At 34.6% G+C, this 19,262-nt stretch overlaps 1 protein-coding gene and 1 pseudogene across 2 annotated transcripts; one reads left to right on the top strand and one right to left on the bottom strand.

The window, feature by feature from the left end:
• The first annotated feature begins 1,164 nt into the window (after positions 1–1,164).
• LOC143630033 (uncharacterized) lies at positions 1,165–7,734 on the top strand. The gene is made up of 8 exons (XM_077099144.1): positions 1,165–2,319; positions 2,428–2,762; positions 3,840–4,688; positions 4,764–4,925; positions 4,997–5,222; positions 5,320–5,390; positions 5,492–5,614; positions 7,229–7,734. Exons 1-8 carry the CDS (start codon positions 1,476–1,478, stop codon positions 7,562–7,564), a joined length of 2,946 nt encoding a protein of 981 aa, XP_076955259.1. The 5' UTR covers positions 1,165–1,475; the 3' UTR covers positions 7,565–7,734.
• A 1,166-nt stretch (positions 7,735–8,900) lies between these two features.
• Positions 8,901–10,232, bottom strand: LOC143630020 (glucan endo-1,3-beta-glucosidase 11-like; annotated as a pseudogene). Its single transcript, XR_013153078.1, has 2 exons — positions 9,094–10,232; positions 8,901–9,029 (listed from the first exon to the last, which is right to left on the bottom strand). The product of XR_013153078.1 is annotated as a glucan endo-1,3-beta-glucosidase 11-like (transcript).
• Between the last annotated feature and the right edge of the window lie 9,030 nt (positions 10,233–19,262).

The following is a 19,262-nucleotide window of genomic DNA, read 5'->3' as shown; positions in this document are numbered from 1 at the left end:
GACCATATACTATTCAATGATGACAGTTAAGTATGGGTAAAACATCCATATGGCCTATTCATATATATTTTAGAAAATAAAGAAAAATTTTTAATTTTTACTTTTTAATGGATTATTAATAAGAGATCGAAAGATACCCGGTCCCGTTATTTTTTGTGTTATCTCAATCCTAGTCTTATATGTTCCAATTAACCTAATATGACATACAAACTTCAACTAATTAAACATGATGGTTCACATCCAACCATCTATCTATCTGTCTAATAAAAAATAACAAGGGACACATGCCACTTACAAATTCATTCCTAGCCTAAATTCCCACTCAAACTATTTATCTATTTTTAATGAAAACATACTTATGCAGTGTAATCAAAACATTCTTTTAATCAAATAACCAATTACCTAAATTATACGTATTAAAAATATACGTGTATTTATGTCAATATAATCAAATATTTGATCTACCTTTTTTTATTAAATCATTTATATACACTCTTTAGTGTAGGAAAGGAATGTGTCAAAATTCAACAAATGATATTTGAAAGTCTAAGATGATAAAGACAAAGAATTTTTGAATGAATAATATTATTCTCAAATATTCATTCAACCTCCATGGATCCATAAAGTTTCATCCATCTCTTTCGAAAATGTAATAGGAAAACGAGTTTTATTCATGTTAATTTTATGTATGATGTTTTTTTTCTATGTCATTCATAATGAAACATTTTATTGTTTTTTGCTAGAAATCTTTATTGCATTAAAAAATATAATACAACTTATAAAAGCACTAGGTGCGTCATCTTTGTGATTATGAAAAAATTACATAAGAATACACCACACATTCATATGAATATTTCATTAGTAAATATAATTTGAACCTATAAAACCATTTAATATGATAAAATATAGTTCTTTTTATAAAGTTAATTATTTAATTTATATAGTTCAATTATATCGGTTATAAAACTAGTATATTTATTATATTTAAAATAAAATAAAAGAGTATAAAACGACAAATAGATTGGGCCTAATAAGTTAAAGAAACACATTAAGGCCCATTATTTTTAACAACCCACCTCCAAATCGGTTCATTATTATTATTATTATTATTATTATTATTATTATTATTATTATTATTATTATTATCATCTTCATTTCATTCCGGCTAGTTTCACGTCCACAGAGACACCCACCTTCAGATAAACAACAATCTATCACTACTTATTCTTCAATCCTTCTTCAGCTGCTCATCTCAAGGTGCAAATTCTTCAATTCCTCCTTGTTTTCATCTTTCTTGAAACCCTAATCTCATATAAATTCACTTGCTTGGTGCAAGAGTTAGGAAATTTGTATCTGGGTTTACTGTAATTGACGAATCGGGTTATGGGTTAGTGGGTTTTGATTGGTTTTTAGGTCTGGTTAGTGGTTTTGGATTTTAGCCTTTTAGGGTTTGTTTAGAATTAGGGCTTTTTCCGATGAAAAGCCGATCGCATCGTCTCCCGACGATATCCGACACGCCGGATGACTGGGGGGACGAGTCGTGGGTCGTCGATTGTGTTTGCGGTGTTGATTTTGATGATGGGGAGGAGATGGTTGACTGTGATGAATGTGGTGTTTGGGTGCACACCAGGTGTTCGAGATATGTCAAGAGCGAGAAATTGTTTGCTTGTGATAAGTGCAAGAGTAAGAAGCTTAGGAAAGAGAGTGAGGAGACCGAGGTTGCGCAGTTGCTGGTGGAATTGCCCACAAAAACGTTGAGGTTGGAGAATCCTTATCCGATAAGTTTTCCTCCTCAGAATCCGTTTCAGGTTTGTTCGGAGATTCCTTTGGAGGAAAAGGTGCACGTGCACGGTGTTCCAGGTGGTGATACCGCGTTGTTTAATGGGGTGTCATCGGTTTTCAGCCCGCAGCTTTGGAAGTGCACAGGTTATGTTCCGAAAAAGTTTAAATATCAGTATAGGGAGTTCCCGTGTTGGGATAATAAACGTGATGATGATGGCAATAATAAAGAAGTTGAGATTCATGATAGTAATGGTGCTGACACATTGTTTTCCTTGTCAAAGGAGAATGGTCTTGGTGGGTTAAAAAGTCAGGTTAATGGGTTGCTTGCGTTGGATATGGGCCCACCGAGTACTGATTCGAAGAAGCAAGAAGTTGGAAATGGTGACGGTAGACGCCAGCAGAGTGGTTTGAGGAAAGAGAAGAGTTTAATGAAACCAATTGTGATTCATACAGGTGACAAAAACAGGAAGAAAAAACGCAAATCTATGGAAAAAGATGAAGGTTCTAAGAAGACGAGCAATCATGCATCTGATTCAGGTATTGTTATGACTTTTATGTTGCTTAGTTTTGATATGTGTATGATTGCATACGTTGAATAATAGTTAGAAAGTTTTAATAATACACTTTTTTATGCTATTATACTAGTGGCCACTGCATCAAGTGATGCAAAGAGATCAGAATCAAATGAAGGCAAAGGTGTTAAGGTTTTGAAGTCTGATATGCAAAGTCATAAACATGAAAGTTTAAGGGCAGAATTAGAAACAAATCATAAATCAGGTGATTTCCTTGACAATAGCGACCCGTTGGAGAATGTATCTATTGATGATTGTAGAATAAATCCATCAAGAGAAGCAAAACAAATGGAAGAAAATGATGGAAATCAAGTTCCTTCAAGTATTGAGATTTGTAATCAAACAGGGGATGGCATGCTATCATCATTAATACACAATCATACAGATACTATAACCATGGAACATGAGGTATGTAACAATGTATTATGCAACTCATTTTTGTAAATGCATGATCTTAATTATCATTAACTATAACCAGCTTAATAAACATTAAGACTAGTTTAAACACAACACAGATGCTTTTTTATCTGTGTATCAAATGCGTTAGGCGCATAGGCTTTTCCGGGGGCCTAGGCGCAAGGCGCAAAAAAAGCGGTGGCCTTAGGATAAAAAAACTGCACTTCAATAAAAAATAAAATAAATAATATTATGTAATGGATTATAACACTTTTTTTCAAGTACCAAGATATGCTAATGCCATAAACTTCTACTTAAAGTACCAAAATCATCTCAAATACCAAAACCAAAATGTTCATACTTGAAAACAAAAGGTTCATAAAGTATTCAATTATTCATAAAAGTATTCATCATTGTTATGTTTAATACAATGCATGAATCTTCAAATTTATTAAGTTTAACCTGGAAACGATTCAACTAAACGAACACCTTAATGTAATCGTACTGACATGTGGATTCTGCATGTATCAATAGAAAATGAGGATAGAAAGGTATGATGTTAACGTGCGCGTTTTACATTGCTGCTTTACATAATAACAGTTAGTATGATTTACATGAGCACTGCTAATAAAATCAACTAACAGACATGCTATGCATAACAAAATTGTCAAATCATTGTAAAAATCAACAAATAAACATGCATTTTTGTTAATTATGTTAATCATAGATTGTCGATCGAGGTTTGAGTTAATTAAGTTAATCGGATTATTTTTAGGTAAATCTTTTAAATGGGCTAAGTGATAAACAAATATAATCAAGATAAATAAAAAGAATTAAAAAAAAAAAAGATCAAAAACCAATTCATCTCCCAGAATTGAGCCTTTATTTTTGGAAGTCGGTGGAACACCAACTCGTCTGAAAAATCGCCTAGGCGGCAAGAGCCATGCTTTTGATAACTATGCGTCTGTCACAATTTAGAGCATTATCTGCACTTTTTCTTATAGATAGAAGTTTATTAAGTTTGGTTTATATTTAACGTTGTTGTTGAAGTGCATTTATGTGTAACATGGTTTAAACTACCTTTTTTAGGCTGGCCATGATGCAGTTGATGACGCGAATAACAATGGAAGAACGTACAGTAGAAGTAATGGAACTAGGTCCAATAAAAACAATCTTGACAAGGCTGACTCAGCCCTAAGTAGTGAACTCAATGCAACAATTGAAATAAAATCAGTAGAAATCAATCATCAGAATTCCGCTAATATTGATTTAAAGGTAGATAGTTCTAAGAAAGATGATTCTGCGTCTGCAAGTATTGAAATGAAGAAAGAAGCCGTATTATCTGTGTCACAAAAGGTTCAAAATGTTGATAGTAAAGGAGATGAACCTTCTTGTGGGCCCACCCAGCCCAAGGCTCAAATGAAGAGTTCAGAAAGTTCCATTAGGGTATCTTCAGAAGGCCAATCAAAATCACATAAAGTGACTGTTGTGAAATCTTCTTCAAAACCGTCCATTTCTGATAAGGCAAAGTATTTCAACACAGATGGCAAGCAGAAAGTAGCTTCTGATAGTAGTGGTAAGAGTAAAAAAGATAATACTAATAATAATGCTTCTAGTGAATTACTGAAAAATGGGGATAAGAAATTAGTGAAAGACATTCCAAAATCATCGTCTACATCTATCCCAAAATCATCGCATTTGAGCAGGTCATCTTTGTCACATGCTCATGTTCCCAAGAAGAACTCATCTGATTTGAAAGATTCATCTGCTGACTCAGCAAACTCGTCACGAAGTGAGAGCGGTGCACATGAACAAAACAAAGGCACTTCAGATTTATCAGTAAAAGGTGAAAAAACGAGTCAGATAAATAGACAACCTGCACCAAAGACTCATCTGCCTCACACTGCCAGCTCAGCTGCAGCCCTAAGTGACGAAGAGGTAAAAGTTTTAATAATTTGAAAGTTCCAAAAGTTGAAATACATCAAGGTATGAATTCTATGTGTTTTTCTGCAGCTTGCGCTACTTCTTCATCAAGAATTGAATAGTTCTCCAAGAGTACCACGGGTGCCACGTATGCGCCAAGCTGGCAGCTTACCTCAGCTAGCATCTACTACACCTACAACCAGCACGTTAATGAAACGGACATCGTCTTCTGTAGGGAAAGATACTGGCTTGGTAAGCTTTATTACTTACTTTAGATATTAATTTTATCGCGCACGTGATCTAAATATGGGAACTTTTAACAGGTGTCACGAAAGAAAAACAAGGAATCATCAAATAACGGATCCAGCAACTCGCGCGAGTTTGATGTAACCAAAAAGGTAACTAACTCAAGGAAGCATCACGAGAATGTGAAAAACGGTTCAGCAAAATCTGTGAGCAGTGGTCCGTCCTCATCTAATGAAGCTAATGAAAACACACCGCAAAGCGCTTCTGATGAAGAAACTGGTCCCACTCATCGCACGTTACCAGGTATGTTTATTTAACTTAAATCTAGTTCCGGACTGTGTTTTGGAACTAACCGTCACATGTATTTATTTATTTATTTTTTGTTGTTTTCCACTTTAAGGTTTGATTGCTGAAATTATGAGTAAAGGTAAGCGGATGGCGTATGAAGATCTCTGCAATGCGGTTTTACCGGTATAGTTCTAAATGGAATATGCATTTATTTTTTTTATTTTTTTTGATTGTTTTACGGTTTAATAGTTAATATTTTTGGCAATTTTTTTGTCCTATGTCAGCACTGGCCTAATTTGCGTAAGCATAATGGTGAGCGTTATGCGTATTCGAGCCACTCGCAAGCAGTTCTGGATTGCTTGAGGAACCGAAGCGAATGGTCCAGATTGGTCGACCGTGGTCCTAAGGTATATATTCTATTAAGCCTCTAAACGAATTGAAGGAACACGGACGTGGGATGTTTGTTTGACTTTAGTCGAGCAAACGACCGAACACGAACAGTTAAACGAACACGGTTTTATTGTTCATGTTTGTTCGTTAAGAAAATGAATGGGTATGTGTTTGTTTATGTTCATGTTCATTCGATCTTTAGTAGTATTAAAGAATGGTTCACGAACGTAGACAAACGAACATGAACTAACGTAACTGATTGACTACCAATTAAATGTGAACGTGAATGTCAATTTGTTGGGCCTAAAAATTAAAAACAGACTAAATTCTAATGGGTGGTAATTTTAATTATATAAAACTAGACCAAATTGTAATGGGTTCAAGAAATTTAAGTGAATATAAACAAAGTTAAACAAACCTAAACTAACGAACGCCATAGTTATTAAAAGTCCTCGCTTCTTGGCTTCTTGCACCTAGGCTCATTTTCCAAGCAAGGCCCAATTTTTGCGCCTCTAGTTCCTAGGCCCTTGCTTTTTGAAGTTAATGACACCTCCATTGTATTGATGACGGATCAAGAACAGTGATCATCTGAACATTTACTATTTACTACTTTATGAACTTTTAGTTTCATGTTTTGAACGTTTTGGTTTATAAATTTTGAACGTTTGGTACTTTACTTTGAACAGTTTGATATATAAGTTCTGGAATTACATTTGAATCTTGACTCTTTTAGAACTTTTGGTACTAATTAGATGATAATAAATGCTATACAATAGCTTTTGTTTATTTTATATGAAGAATAGTATTATTTTTCTAAGGCATAATATATTAATACATTTTAATTTTTTAATTTAAGTGCACTTTTTTTTCTTAGGCCCTCACTCTTTTTGCGCCTCGGCTCTAGGCGAGGCCTGTGCGCCTTGAGTGCACCTAGCGCCTTTGATAAATATGACGAACATAAATAAAGAAACGGACATTAGTGAATTTAAATTGACGGACGTTAAATGAGCGAACATACTCAAAAAATTTAAATGAGTGCACGTTGAACGGACGTGATATGTGTCCTTGTTCGTTCGTTTACCTAAATGAACAAAAACTCTTGTTCGTCTTTGTTTGTTTAAATAAACGAAACGGATACATGAATTTAAATGGTCAAACATTTAAATGAATGAACAGGCGTAGATTAATTTAAGTGAGTGAACGTTAAAATGAATGAGTGTGACATGTGTTAGTGTTTGTTCGTTTAACTAAATGAACACAAAAAAATTGCTAATGTCGGTTTGTTAATTAAGTAAATGTACAAATGAATGTAAATGAGCGAACGTTTAAATGAACTAACTGGCACAAATAAATTTGAATGAGTGTTCGTTTATGTAAACAAACATAAATGAACGAGTGTGACATGCATTCATTTTTGTTTGTTGAACTAAATGAACAATAACTTTAATTCATGTTTGTTCATTTGTTGAACAAACATAAATGAACTTCTCGTCACACACTTAACAGAATGTTCGGTTCGTTTACAGGCCTACGTTTTTTTATAGAAACAAGCTGTTTACACAATTTTGTGTCATTCTCATTATTATTATTTCTTTATAAATATTCTCATTTTTATAATACCTTTGTTGTAGACAAATGCTGGTAGGAAAAGGCGGAAGTCTGATGCTGACGTGGCGAATCCCGAATCAGAAGAGGATTACAGCACAGACAGAAACACAAAGGACATCGATAGCAATGACTACCCGAAGGGGAAGCGCAGAGCAAGGAAACATAGGCGACTTGCGTTGCAAGGAAGAGCAATTAAGGATGTTAGAAGGAGACGTCAAGCGGATGTTGTGAGTGATGAAAACGAGTCGTCTTCTGATTCCAGTGAAGAGAGTGCATACAGTGATGAAGAGATGCAAGATGGGAGAACATCGGGTCCAAACGAGGCGTCTGCCAGCTCAGATGAAACGGGGACGTCATAACGGCGTTGGAAGTATAAAAATGCCCTTCTAATGGTAAATGGTTAGGAGAAAGGGTATGTTGTGTTGTAGTTTTTTTTCTGTTTAATATTTGGAAGTAGGATAAATGAGTAGTAATAGTTAGTGTGAATGATGTTTAAATAGAGCTTGTACTTGTGTTTGCCTAAAGGTGGTTTAGATGGGTGCTTGGTATAATATTTCTAACCTTTTTTTTTTTTTTTTTTTTTTATGTTGTGAATGTTATACTTGTGCTAGATGATTTCTTTTATGTTTACTAGTTGCTAAAATAAAATATATTAATGTGCACATTACAAACGTAACCTGGACATACTTAGAAACGAGCTAAACGTGTTTAAATCAATTTAAAATTTTATAATCAACAACCATTAAAGAAATTATTGGTAGGGTATTGGGAAGCGTGGGATTTTTGCAAACATTACCTCTATCATTTTGGATAGAAATATTGCTTCTCATAAGCCCTTGGCTTTAAAACAAACAATAAACCGAGCTAAAGATATATAAGCAGAAAGCTACCAGTAAAAAAAGGAAGTAAAGAAAAAGTGACACGGAACATATAAAGAAATATAATATCAAAAGCAACACCTCTACATCAATACAAGAAGACAATCACATTTTAAGTTCGCCTAACATTTATCTTTTTTCACGAACTAAGTCATGTTCCTTAAAGAGGCGTAACTCTAGTAATCCTGGCTAATCCACACATCCAAGTCAATTTGGCTTCCCTCATGATGAGGGTTCTAACTGCTCTATAACTCTTCACATGCCCAAACCAGCTTAATCTCTCATTCTTTATTGTATTTGATATGCTAGATACTCATAACATTCCGCCAAGAAACTCATTTTTTATCTGATTTAGCATTATATAACCACATATCCACCTCAACATTCTTCCCGCATATACTTTCTAAACATGATATGCTTATTAATCATGTTATACCACTCGGTTAAAACATAATATATTTGTTAGACGTATGAGTGATTATTCATTCAAAACCTTATGCATCTCCGATACATCCACTTTCAAAGACATCCAAACATGCTACATCTTTTAACTTTTTCTAAAAGTAATTATAGTCATGTATGTGTGTGCGTGTGAGAAAGGGACCCCTCTCTGTTAAAATCCAAACATGCTCCCAAACGAATACAAGCTTTGGATGCCACGTGTTCCAAATCCATATCCATCATCCTTAACTTTAACATACTCATCCTTTCTCTTATTATCAAATTATGACCAATTAAATGACAAAAATAATAAGCATGCTAATATACCATTATAAATTACTAATATATTACATTAAATACATGTTCAACTGACTCTTCCTCCTTATTTCAATTTTAATGATGCTGATTGTACAATAAACAAATAATTAAAAACTTTTCACAACAATGGAATCCACCCCACCGCCGACAACAATATCATGCTGATGATTCTGATATTAAATCTTCCCTGCAAAACAAATAAAGCTTCAATTTTCTAAATATTCATTAATAACTAACATTAACAAACGTACCGCAGACGCAATTGGCATATACCCATCGACGCCTGGAGTCTGTGGCGGGAACATTAACGGTGGCGAAAACGTTCCAGAGTTATTATTATGGCCGCCCGAGCTCCCTCCACCCGAACTACCTCCGCCTGAACTCCCTCCAAACCCTAGGTCATAAGCCGGAGCTTAAACAAACCATAATTCCTTTCTGAGGTGGGTCCAGGCTTCAAATTCTCATTAAACAGCGCGAAAACGAATATATTCAAATCATAATCCGGCATGGCAGGCGTTCCGTTATTCCGTTTCACAATCTTCAACAGATTCCCGTTGTACTTCTTCGCATTCTCCCTCGAGGCTCCGATCTCATCATCGTCTCCTTTCGACGGCCATCCGGTCTCGGATATTTGAATCGGCAGCTCCTTGTGCCCTAGTTTGTCAAGCGCTGCGTGTACGGCCTCAATCTGAGCGAATAACATGTTGTCGTAGTGGAAATTGTTGCCGGCGTTAGGTTGAAACAGAACGTAGTCCAGCGACACGTCGTCGTCGGAGTTCCGTTCGTAGGCGAAGAACGGATAGGCGTTAATCAGAAACGGCGAGCATGTCTTCGCAAGGAAGTCGAGGATCGGAGACATGTCGCCGTTCAGATCCGAGCGGAAGGCACCGGCGGAGGGCGGGTATGAGGTTTCAAGAACGGCGAGTGAATGCGAGGTGGTGACGGTTACCTGCTTGTCCAGTTTTGAGTTAACCAAGGCGGTGTGGATACTCTGCATCGCCGGAAGCAAGCACCCGGCGAGTGAGGTGTCGTTAGACGTGAGCACCTCGTTGCCGATGGCGATGGAGGTGATCTTGGTAGCAGGGAGGTAGGGTTTGACGTTGCATTGGATCCAGGTGTCGGCGGCGGATACGTCTTGGAGGTTGGACAGGTACTCGTTGCCGATTCCGACGGTGAACTCGATGCCGGAGTTGGCGAAGGATTTGAGGATGTTGGGGTTGGCGTCGTAGAGTTTGACTTTGGTGGCGCCGATGGATTTGACCAAGGAGACTGCTTTGTCTGGTGAAGGGAGGTTGTTGGCGATTTGACCGTAGTTCACTCCGATTGAGGACGTGCCCGGAAAGAGGAGGAGCACGGCGGCGATGTGGAGGAGGTGGTGATGAGTGTCCATGTGGTGTTAAGTGTAGTGGTAAGTGAAGATAAGACACCGACTGAAGAAAAAGTGATCCAAGCACTGGTATGGATTTTCATTTTCCAGCCTTGCTTTTACCATTTTATTTAATAATAATAATATCTATTACAATTTGAATATACTATGAAAGTCTTGTAGTCCGTTGTGGGTAAATTGGTCGATTTGAGTGTGATTATTATAACGGTTATGATTCTCAATTGAACTCTTAAATACATAATGATTTTATGAATATAATATTTATACCACTTTTTTATAAGGTGTATAATTATATCACTAACACAAATATATTGATTATTTATTTATTTATTTATTAGATAATATAATATAAAATTAGTAAAGATATATTTTTAACAAAAGAATCTAAAATTAGTTTTAAAAAATTTCACAAAATTTAAAATTTAAAAAATCCCAATGATTTTGGTTTCCTTGTATCTATAAATTTTAACAAAATATGTTTTATTAAAAATATATATATATATATATATATATATATATATATATATATATATGTTACCTTTTTAGAAAACTCGTGTAAATTAAAAACTAAACAAAACAAATAATGTCAGCCAAACAAATAGTTACTAATATTTTTAAATTGTTGTAAATTCTACTTTGTGTTAAAAGCGTATGATATGTATATTGTTTAAGTATTTTGATTGTTTATTAAATATATTATTTAAATTAATTGTTTGTAAACGAGTCTCAACAAGTTAGAAATATGCTTGAAAAGGTTTGATTATCATTGATAACCTTTTCAGGTTATCCTTACGTTGTGCTCACACTTCATCACTTTAAGAGAAAGAAGCCTTTATGACTTTTGGCTTAGATTTATCTACTTCACAATTTTTTTGTGTTTCGATTTATTTGCCTTGAAAATTTTCCGTTATCAATTAATTACCTTCTACTCTATTTATACTTTGTTATTTATATGAATATTTTTAAATGATACATTTCTTATTATACATATATTATAAATTTGTATTATGGGCAACATATCAATTCAACTTTTGCTTGTGAATCATACCATCATGATTTTGTGACCTATTTCCATCAAATTATGCCCCGTTAGGGTTAACTTATTCAACAATAAAATATAGAAAGATTCATATGGACGCCCTTTAGTCCTTTACAATCAAATTCCTTGTCATTTTCTTTGCTAATTTAAAACACGATATTATGGTAATAAAAATTATCGGCATGACGAAAATTGCGTTTTACCTTGATTACATTCGTTAGCATGATATGTTTTTAAGGCATTGTGATTTTACTAATGACGGGTTTTATGGTTACCAAACATTGAAGTATGAAATTGATGTAGATGTTGTGTTATAATAAAAAAACAAGTATTTAGAAACCTTGAATACCTATAACTAATATTAGTAAGTAAGGTTGTCTTCACATGATTTGAATGTGTAAACTCTTCAAAAAAACAATTAGTGTAAACGCTTCACTAAATCTAAATCGGACAAACGATGTCAAGCAGTTCAAAAGTTTTGAATGTGTAAACTCTTCAGAAAACAATTTAGTTATAACTTGTGAAATCAATATGAGAAAATGTGACCACATTTCAGCTTCAGGTAATGTAATGAACTGAATCAATTATAAATTCTATCAATGGATAATCACACAGACATGATTAGTTACTTTAAATTGACACAAACCAATTGATTGATAATAAAAAGGATTCCCAGAAAAGGTCAATTCAAATAAACATAAAGGTTTAATTAAACGAAAGCTTAATCACAATTTAATCCACACATAAGATAGAAATCACAAAATCATCAGTTCATGCAAAACCCTACACCTGAAGTAGTCATGAAAAGTTTAGCTTTGCCTCTGCATAATGAGTAGCTTTATTATGGATTGGAAAGATGAAATCATGGAGGGATGAATGATTGGACGGTGTTAGGTTTACGAATGCTAGCTCCAAAATCATCTAAGATGGTTGTGATATGAAAATATCTCGACTTAGGGTTTAAACCCGACTTAAATATGGAAGAAATCATCAACGAATTTGTGTGCCAGGCCTGTCGTAACCTACGATAGGGCCACCGTAGCTTATGGTGGTCCTGACCTAACGGTGAGGTGAATCTGCCTTACGGTGGCATTACGGTGAAGTTTACCCAGACTCTAGCATAAACTACGGTGGAGGTAGCACCAGATTCTTTGTTTTCCATTTTCTTGATGTTCGATCGCCATTCCGACCCCCCCCCCCCCCGATTGCTTCCTTTTATGCATAACTCTATTCCTTAATTCCTTTAAGCTCCAAGCACCTGCAATCATAAAACCAATCAAAGTACTCATGTTTGATATATTTAAACAACTAGGATAGTACCCGTCTTACACACGGGTTGAAAATAGATAAATAACAAAATCAATATAGACAACCATAAAATTTCATAAATAGACAACCGTATATTAACATTAGGATGACCTAAACAAAATATTAGAGACTAACATTGTCTACATAAAAAGTTAATAGTTACATAAACTTGTCTATATTAGCAAATTCATGAAAATATTTAAACCGTATTATCCCAGTATGAACTTCAAAAATTTCGGCCTAAAAGCAAAAGCGTTTTGCTATAGAACCTGAAAGGGAATATCTCATAGAATAGTAACCAAGTTTCGAAAGTGTTCCAATTAGATCACTTATGCATATTTTTCCCATATCGGGTCACTAAATCTTCAAATAAAGTCTCACCGATTTTTTTGTTCGTCAAGAAAGAAGTGGAGGATAAGATGTGGGGGTCGAAATTGCACATTATATTAAAATTAAAAAAAAATCACTTTGCCACTTGACGTCAATATAAAAAAAAGATAAAAAAAGTTCCTATATAAAGCAAAAAAGAGAAAGGCTAAAAAACATGTTAAAACCTTTAATTTAATAAAATATAAAAAGTTGAGTGACTTAATTGAACATTTTTTAAGTTGAGTGACCTAATTAGAACATTTTTGAAACTTGGTTAATATTCTATGAAAACAAAACAAACCATGCAACCTGATTAAGTATTAAACTAAAATATTAATGTATGTCATAATGATTTTATGTTAACATCAATATCTAGAATATTATGTAAAACTAAAAACAAAATGTGTGAATGTAATAATTACAATATAAATATAGACAATCATAAACTTTCACAAGAAAACATTTAAAAAATCATAAAATTTAACATAACTTTATAACCACAATCTTATAAATTCATATGCTTTTTAAAAAATGCAACAAACTGGTCATCAAAATCATAATATTTTTTCACTGTCCTATTAATAAAACACACATAATAAACATAACTTAGTAACCAAACTATTGATCATTCAGATTGTCTTAATATAAGCTTAATACTAAGACAAACTAAATATACACATATAAAGGAGAGACCAAAAGAAGATCTAAACATGTCGGAGTCAAATTTACCAACCATCAACTTCTTCAAAATTTCACCAAAAAAAGCAAATTACCTTCACAACCTCACAAACAAAACAAACGATTTTGGAAGTTTATTGTACGTTTTTGGAAGTTTCTAGTTATGAACTAAACTAATAACTTAAACAGAAAACACAAAGTAAATAATGAAAGTAAAAATTTAGAGTAATCAACTACATAACTAAGTTATTGAATACGTGTTACCTTAAATTTAATCTTCAGATTTCAAAGAGTTTAGAAGATAATCAAAATTTGACTCATAGTTCTCACACTCTAACAACCATTTTACCTTCTCACTAACTTCATTATCCAAATCCAAATGTGCCATTTCTTTTCTAACATTAGCAAACTTCAAGTGATCCAAATCTCTTAAAAGAAACGTATCATTAAATTCCAATATTGATTTAATATAGTATCCGTGTTACACAGGGTGTAGCATATTTAAAAACATAAATATATGTATCATCATATAAATTTAATGAAATGTAAATGTTGTACTTATAAATAAATGATACTTTTACATGAATTATAAGACATCATAATTTATTTGAATCAAATACAAAAATATACAAAGACCAACAAAGACAAATGAAAAGTTAAAATATTTTATAACTTATACCATCAGTACAATAATAAGAAAACAAAGGAAATTAGTCTCCAAATCAATAAAACAATTCTACAATGTCGATTCAACAAAACTTATATCTCAATGTTGATTCAAAAGATGAACTCTATCTAAGACATTTATTACATATGAATAACTGTAATGTTTATTACTCTAAGATAATACCCGCATTTATTTACACATCAATTATAAAAATTTATTACACATCAATGTTAAAAGATGTTAAAAGATGAACAATATATTCGACATTTCTTTTTATAAGTATTGTTTTGGTCAAAAAATCGTTTAAGGATCAAGTAACCAAATTTGTTAGGTGAGGTTTAGTGCTATGATGAAAATATCGATTATGTAAAGATTACAAACACAAACACGAGGATTTTTTACGAGGAAAAGCCCTTGATCTTGGTTGGATCGCCGACACAAAAACCCCGGGTGACGATAATTGTCTATCACCACTTTATTAATGTAAAAATCGAGTTACAAAGGTGGAGTATATGATCAAAGGTTACAATGAAACTAAGTGTATGTGATCTGCTTTGAGTGCTCTTGACTGAGTGTTCATGAATGTCAACAGTAAGTGAATGAATGTGTATGTATGTGAAGTGCCCTAACTTTGATCATAACTCGGTATTTAACAATAATAACAACTAACTAATTTCTCCTACTAATCCGCCATCTTCCCACTCGCTTCATTCGTGCCATTTTACCACGTGCTGAACAGGTCTAGTAGCGAAATAGGTGGTAGACTAGGTCTTGGAGCCGTTACACTTATTGAATATCAACCTACACACAAGGAACAATTGTTAATAATACCATTTACTGAGGATCCTTGATCCTGATACAGCTCCGGAGCCTTTCAGAAGGATAACTGAACCAGATTTGTCATCAAGAATAATATATCCTTAGTACTTAATTATTTGTGGCTCAATAATTGCCCCCAGTTTGGCTGTTGTTGATAAATTCACAGCTGTTAAATTGCATTCAAATTTCAAAAAGTTGCAAAAAAGATTAGGTGAAAAGACACAAATAGGAATTAAATAAAAAATAAGTAATTGGCTTAGGGATTAAAGATAAAACCGGTTCCCTTTATATTCTCTTCATTCCGGAAGCTTCTCATCTTCAATCCTCTATATTTCAGGTAATCCTTTATCCCTTTCCTCGTTTTATATTCAGTGTTGATCAATGTCTACCGATAGTTGCTTTTCAAACTCGTCTAACCATATGGCCGGAGATATGAAAAGTCAAGGGTTACTGCAAAACCCTTCATCGGAAATTTGCAAATTCACAGACCCCGATATTGACCAAATAGCATCCTCTTTTCCTTCCAATACCGTATTCAGGCCTTACGATTCCTCAACCCCAAACGACATATCCTACAAGGTATGGGTCTGTTTTCCGGCCTGTCCTTTCCTGCTTGGTTACTCGTACCCATTTCCGGAGTTTACCCAGAGATTCTTCACCCTTACCGGCATTAGTTATATCCAGGCTATGCCGATGATATGGCGAGCATTACTGACTCTTGAAGAAATCATAGCCGACCATGACCTTGAGTTTGGACTCTCTGAACTGTCATACATATATTCTCTGTACACCCACGGTTCCACTCGCTTCCTTCTCAAATCCAAGCCTCACCAACCGATTCCGCTTGATAAAGTCATACAAAACGATTCTCATTGGAAGAATCAATTTTTCTTTGTCAAGCTCGATTCAATCCCAAACAGAAATACCCTTCCTACTAAGTGGATTAGGCAGGGTAGGGTTTCTATATTTATTGTTGTTTACTGATTAAGGTTGAAATACTGATTGGTTTCTTTCTTTTGTGTAGTTGACAACTTCGCACATTTGGCCAAGCTTCCAGGAACCAATGAGAGAGTAGGTGCATTCCTCGCATTGAGCCCAACAATCTGGACTTTCAAGATCAGGATCCCTGATTCTGATTCAAAAGCTGAACAGTCAGACATCTCACCTCAAAGTAATATGTCAAGTAAGTATAATTATAAAGATAATTAAATGGATTTTGTATAGTAAATAATGAAAAACTTATATGTTTTTTTATGTTTGAAGACATGCCTAAGTCTGCCAATAAGCCTGCTGCCCAATTCTCTCTGGATGACATAGACCACTTGATTTCCCCAAAGATGGTTAAGAAGTAATCCTCAAATCCACCCCTGCTCCTAGCCCTCACAAGTGACTACCAGAGCTAAGGCTCAGTCTGGGAAGAAGAGGAAGCAACCAGAACCGCAAGCCGAAATTCAGGATGTTGAGAAGCATCTTCAAGAAGGGGTCAATCAGATGGTTACCCAGGTAAGGATCCTTTATTCTTCTTGCCAGTCTTTTTATATACTTATTGTTGATCCCAAGCTTGTGACTTATAGGGCATCCAAGGTTTCCACTCCTATTACGGTTCAGTCATCAAGGACCTTGAGGATACTTTAACGGGAATGAGGACTCTTGCTGCTGCCAAGGACAAGCAGGTTGCTAAGCTCACAAAGGAGAAGAAACAGGCTGACTCCCAAGTACATGCTATGGAAATAAAGATGAAAGACGGGATCAAGGCGGCAACTAATGATGCCAAGATGTCTGCGGCAAAGCTTATGTTGCAGGCAAGGATCCAAGTTGTCACACCCCAACATACGGCGGAAATGCCAGGGCGCGAACTGATTGTCACAACTCTCAAGGTTACTATCATGCACAATATAAGTTTCAATATCTATTTAATAATTTCAAATATAACAAATATTTATTACAATATCCCAAAAACAAATACGACATCAGGCGATTATAAAATTTTAATTAATATTGTCTCAACTAATTTCTTCTAGCATAAATCCTTAAGTGATATTCTAACTTCAATTACTTCACGTCAAACGATAACCTGCATATGCGTTGAAAATAAAGTAGTTTTGTCAACACAAGGTTGAGTGAGCAACACACCACTTTAAATGTACATATAGTATAATATAAAAATAAGTAGTTGCAACAAGTCATATGAGTATAACAAATTAACCAAATTAGCAAGTATAACTGAGATATCGAGAAGCACAAAGCTATAACGACTGGCGTATGATCATACTAGACTAAGATTATGTTGGACCTCTCCGAATGCGGAAGCATACAAAGCAAGTAAGCAAGTAAAGTATAAGTTGTTAACTGTAACACCCCGCAACCGCAGCGGAAACGTAAACGGGATGCGACAGACACCTCTGATATCAACCACATTGTTTATAAAGAAAACTGAATGCATTAATATACTTCAAAATTACATTATCTCGTATTTCATTACCGTCTAGGTGATACACACATCATACCATATGATACATAACTCTATTTGTTATAATGCATCCTAACATCCTGCACGCAAATCTTACACACATCAAGCACTTAGCACGTAAGCAATTACTTCATCTTAATTGTACCTGAAAAGCATGTGAGAAAACGGGTCAACTACGAATAGTTGGTGAGTTTCACAATTTTAGTAAACCATGATATATCAATATCAAAATATAATATTATCGATGTAATTATGCTGAGCCCACAAGTGAACCTCTGTTAACCCAGAACACTTTCAATAACCTCTGGGGACACTGTTAACCCAGAACATTCCAATAATCTCTGGGGACACTGTTAACCCAGAACACTTCCAATAATCTCTGGGGACACTGTTAACCCAGAACACTTCCAATAATCTCTGGGGACATTGTTAACCCAGAACGCTTCTAATAACCTCTGGGGACACTGTTAACCCAGAACACTGTTGCGGGACCTTACAATATTAACAACTCAGACAATTACCATCTTAGTACATTTCCGTACGATTCCCGTACAATAAACAATATATATAAATCCACACAAATCCATGCGTTCAGTAAAATTCACGCAAATCCATGCGTTCAGTATTTACTTAAATATTTTGAAAGAAACATGCTTTCCGCCCCGGGAAAATATTTAAAACAGTTCAGTAAAAAGGGGCTCGTGAAACTCACCTTAGCACATGCAAGCAGGTAACAACAATCAATATCAGTTAACCCGTCCAATCTGTAATATGATCCCTACGATCATTACTATACACTCAATATTAATATAACTTTAATCGTATCAACCGGTACATCTGGGGACACTGTTAACCCAGCACTGTACCCGTTCTGGGGGCAAGGTTAACCCAGAAACACTTTTCCGGACTCAGATTGTGATGTCGTTTAGAGTTCCATGGTCACAACTACTATTAGTTGTTTTTCTCGTTTTGCGTGCCTAGCACGGTTATCCGTTTTTATGTTTCAAAAAATGAGTTTGGTCACACACGACCCGAAAATAGTCGTTGACTGATAATTTAATTAAAGATGTGAAATTATAGCTCGGTTTAAACGTCCCGATTGGCCGCGGGACCCGTTTCCGTCTTTGGCGTACCGGAAACTGTTAAAATAGGTTAAAATTACTCAAATCATCCGAATTATTTTCGGATGATTTATTTTTACTTGTCTAACTCATTTATATGAAAATAGCTCATTTTTAGGGTTTTTATACACTAGTCAGCTCGCTTAAGCGAACTTCACCGGTTTACGCGTTTTAACTTTAAAAGTTTGATAATTAGCACGATTAATTATCTGTTTACTCTCGGATCTTGAAATTTTGCACAAATCATTTTTTAACAGTGGGGAATTTTATAAAAATATTTCCAGAATTAATTCTTATATTTAAAATTTATTTATCTATTTTTAAACACCATTTAAACACTAAATATGTCGTAAATACCAAACGATCTTAGAAAAATCCCGAATTTTTCCTGGATGTCCCCTGCCATCCACATAGTCCCCTGTAATTTTTCCAGAACCAAAATCTTCTTTTACATCCCCTTTTTACCAAAACCGAGCTAGAAATCCCTAGAACTCGTTTAACCGAAAAGCCTACTTAGCCTTCTCCAATAGACCTCAAATTTTGTGTGTGACTTATACATGAT

The sequence above is a fragment of the Bidens hawaiensis genome, unplaced genomic scaffold (genome assembly GCF_021521415.1).
Source record: "Bidens hawaiensis isolate Kalapana, Puna unplaced genomic scaffold, B.hawaiensis_p1.1 tig00005510_1, whole genome shotgun sequence".
In the NCBI taxonomy this organism is placed as follows: Eukaryota; Viridiplantae; Streptophyta; class Magnoliopsida; order Asterales; family Asteraceae; genus Bidens; species Bidens hawaiensis.
The sequence above is the reverse complement of the archived record's forward strand: the minus strand, read 5'-3'. Positions and strand labels throughout refer to the sequence as shown.

Excerpts from the sequence above, each read along its gene's own strand:
- LOC143630033 (XM_077099144.1), top strand. The coding sequence starts at position 1,476 with ATGAAAAGCCGATCGCATCGTCTCCCGACGATATCCGACACGCCGGAT. Across the intron at positions 4,689-4,763 it reads CAGCCCTAAGTGACGAAGAG|CTTGCGCTACTTCTTCATCA; the intron begins GTAAAAGTTTTA and ends GTTTTTCTGCAG. Across the intron at positions 5,391-5,491 it reads TCTGCAATGCGGTTTTACCG|CACTGGCCTAATTTGCGTAA; the intron begins GTATAGTTCTAA and ends GTCCTATGTCAG.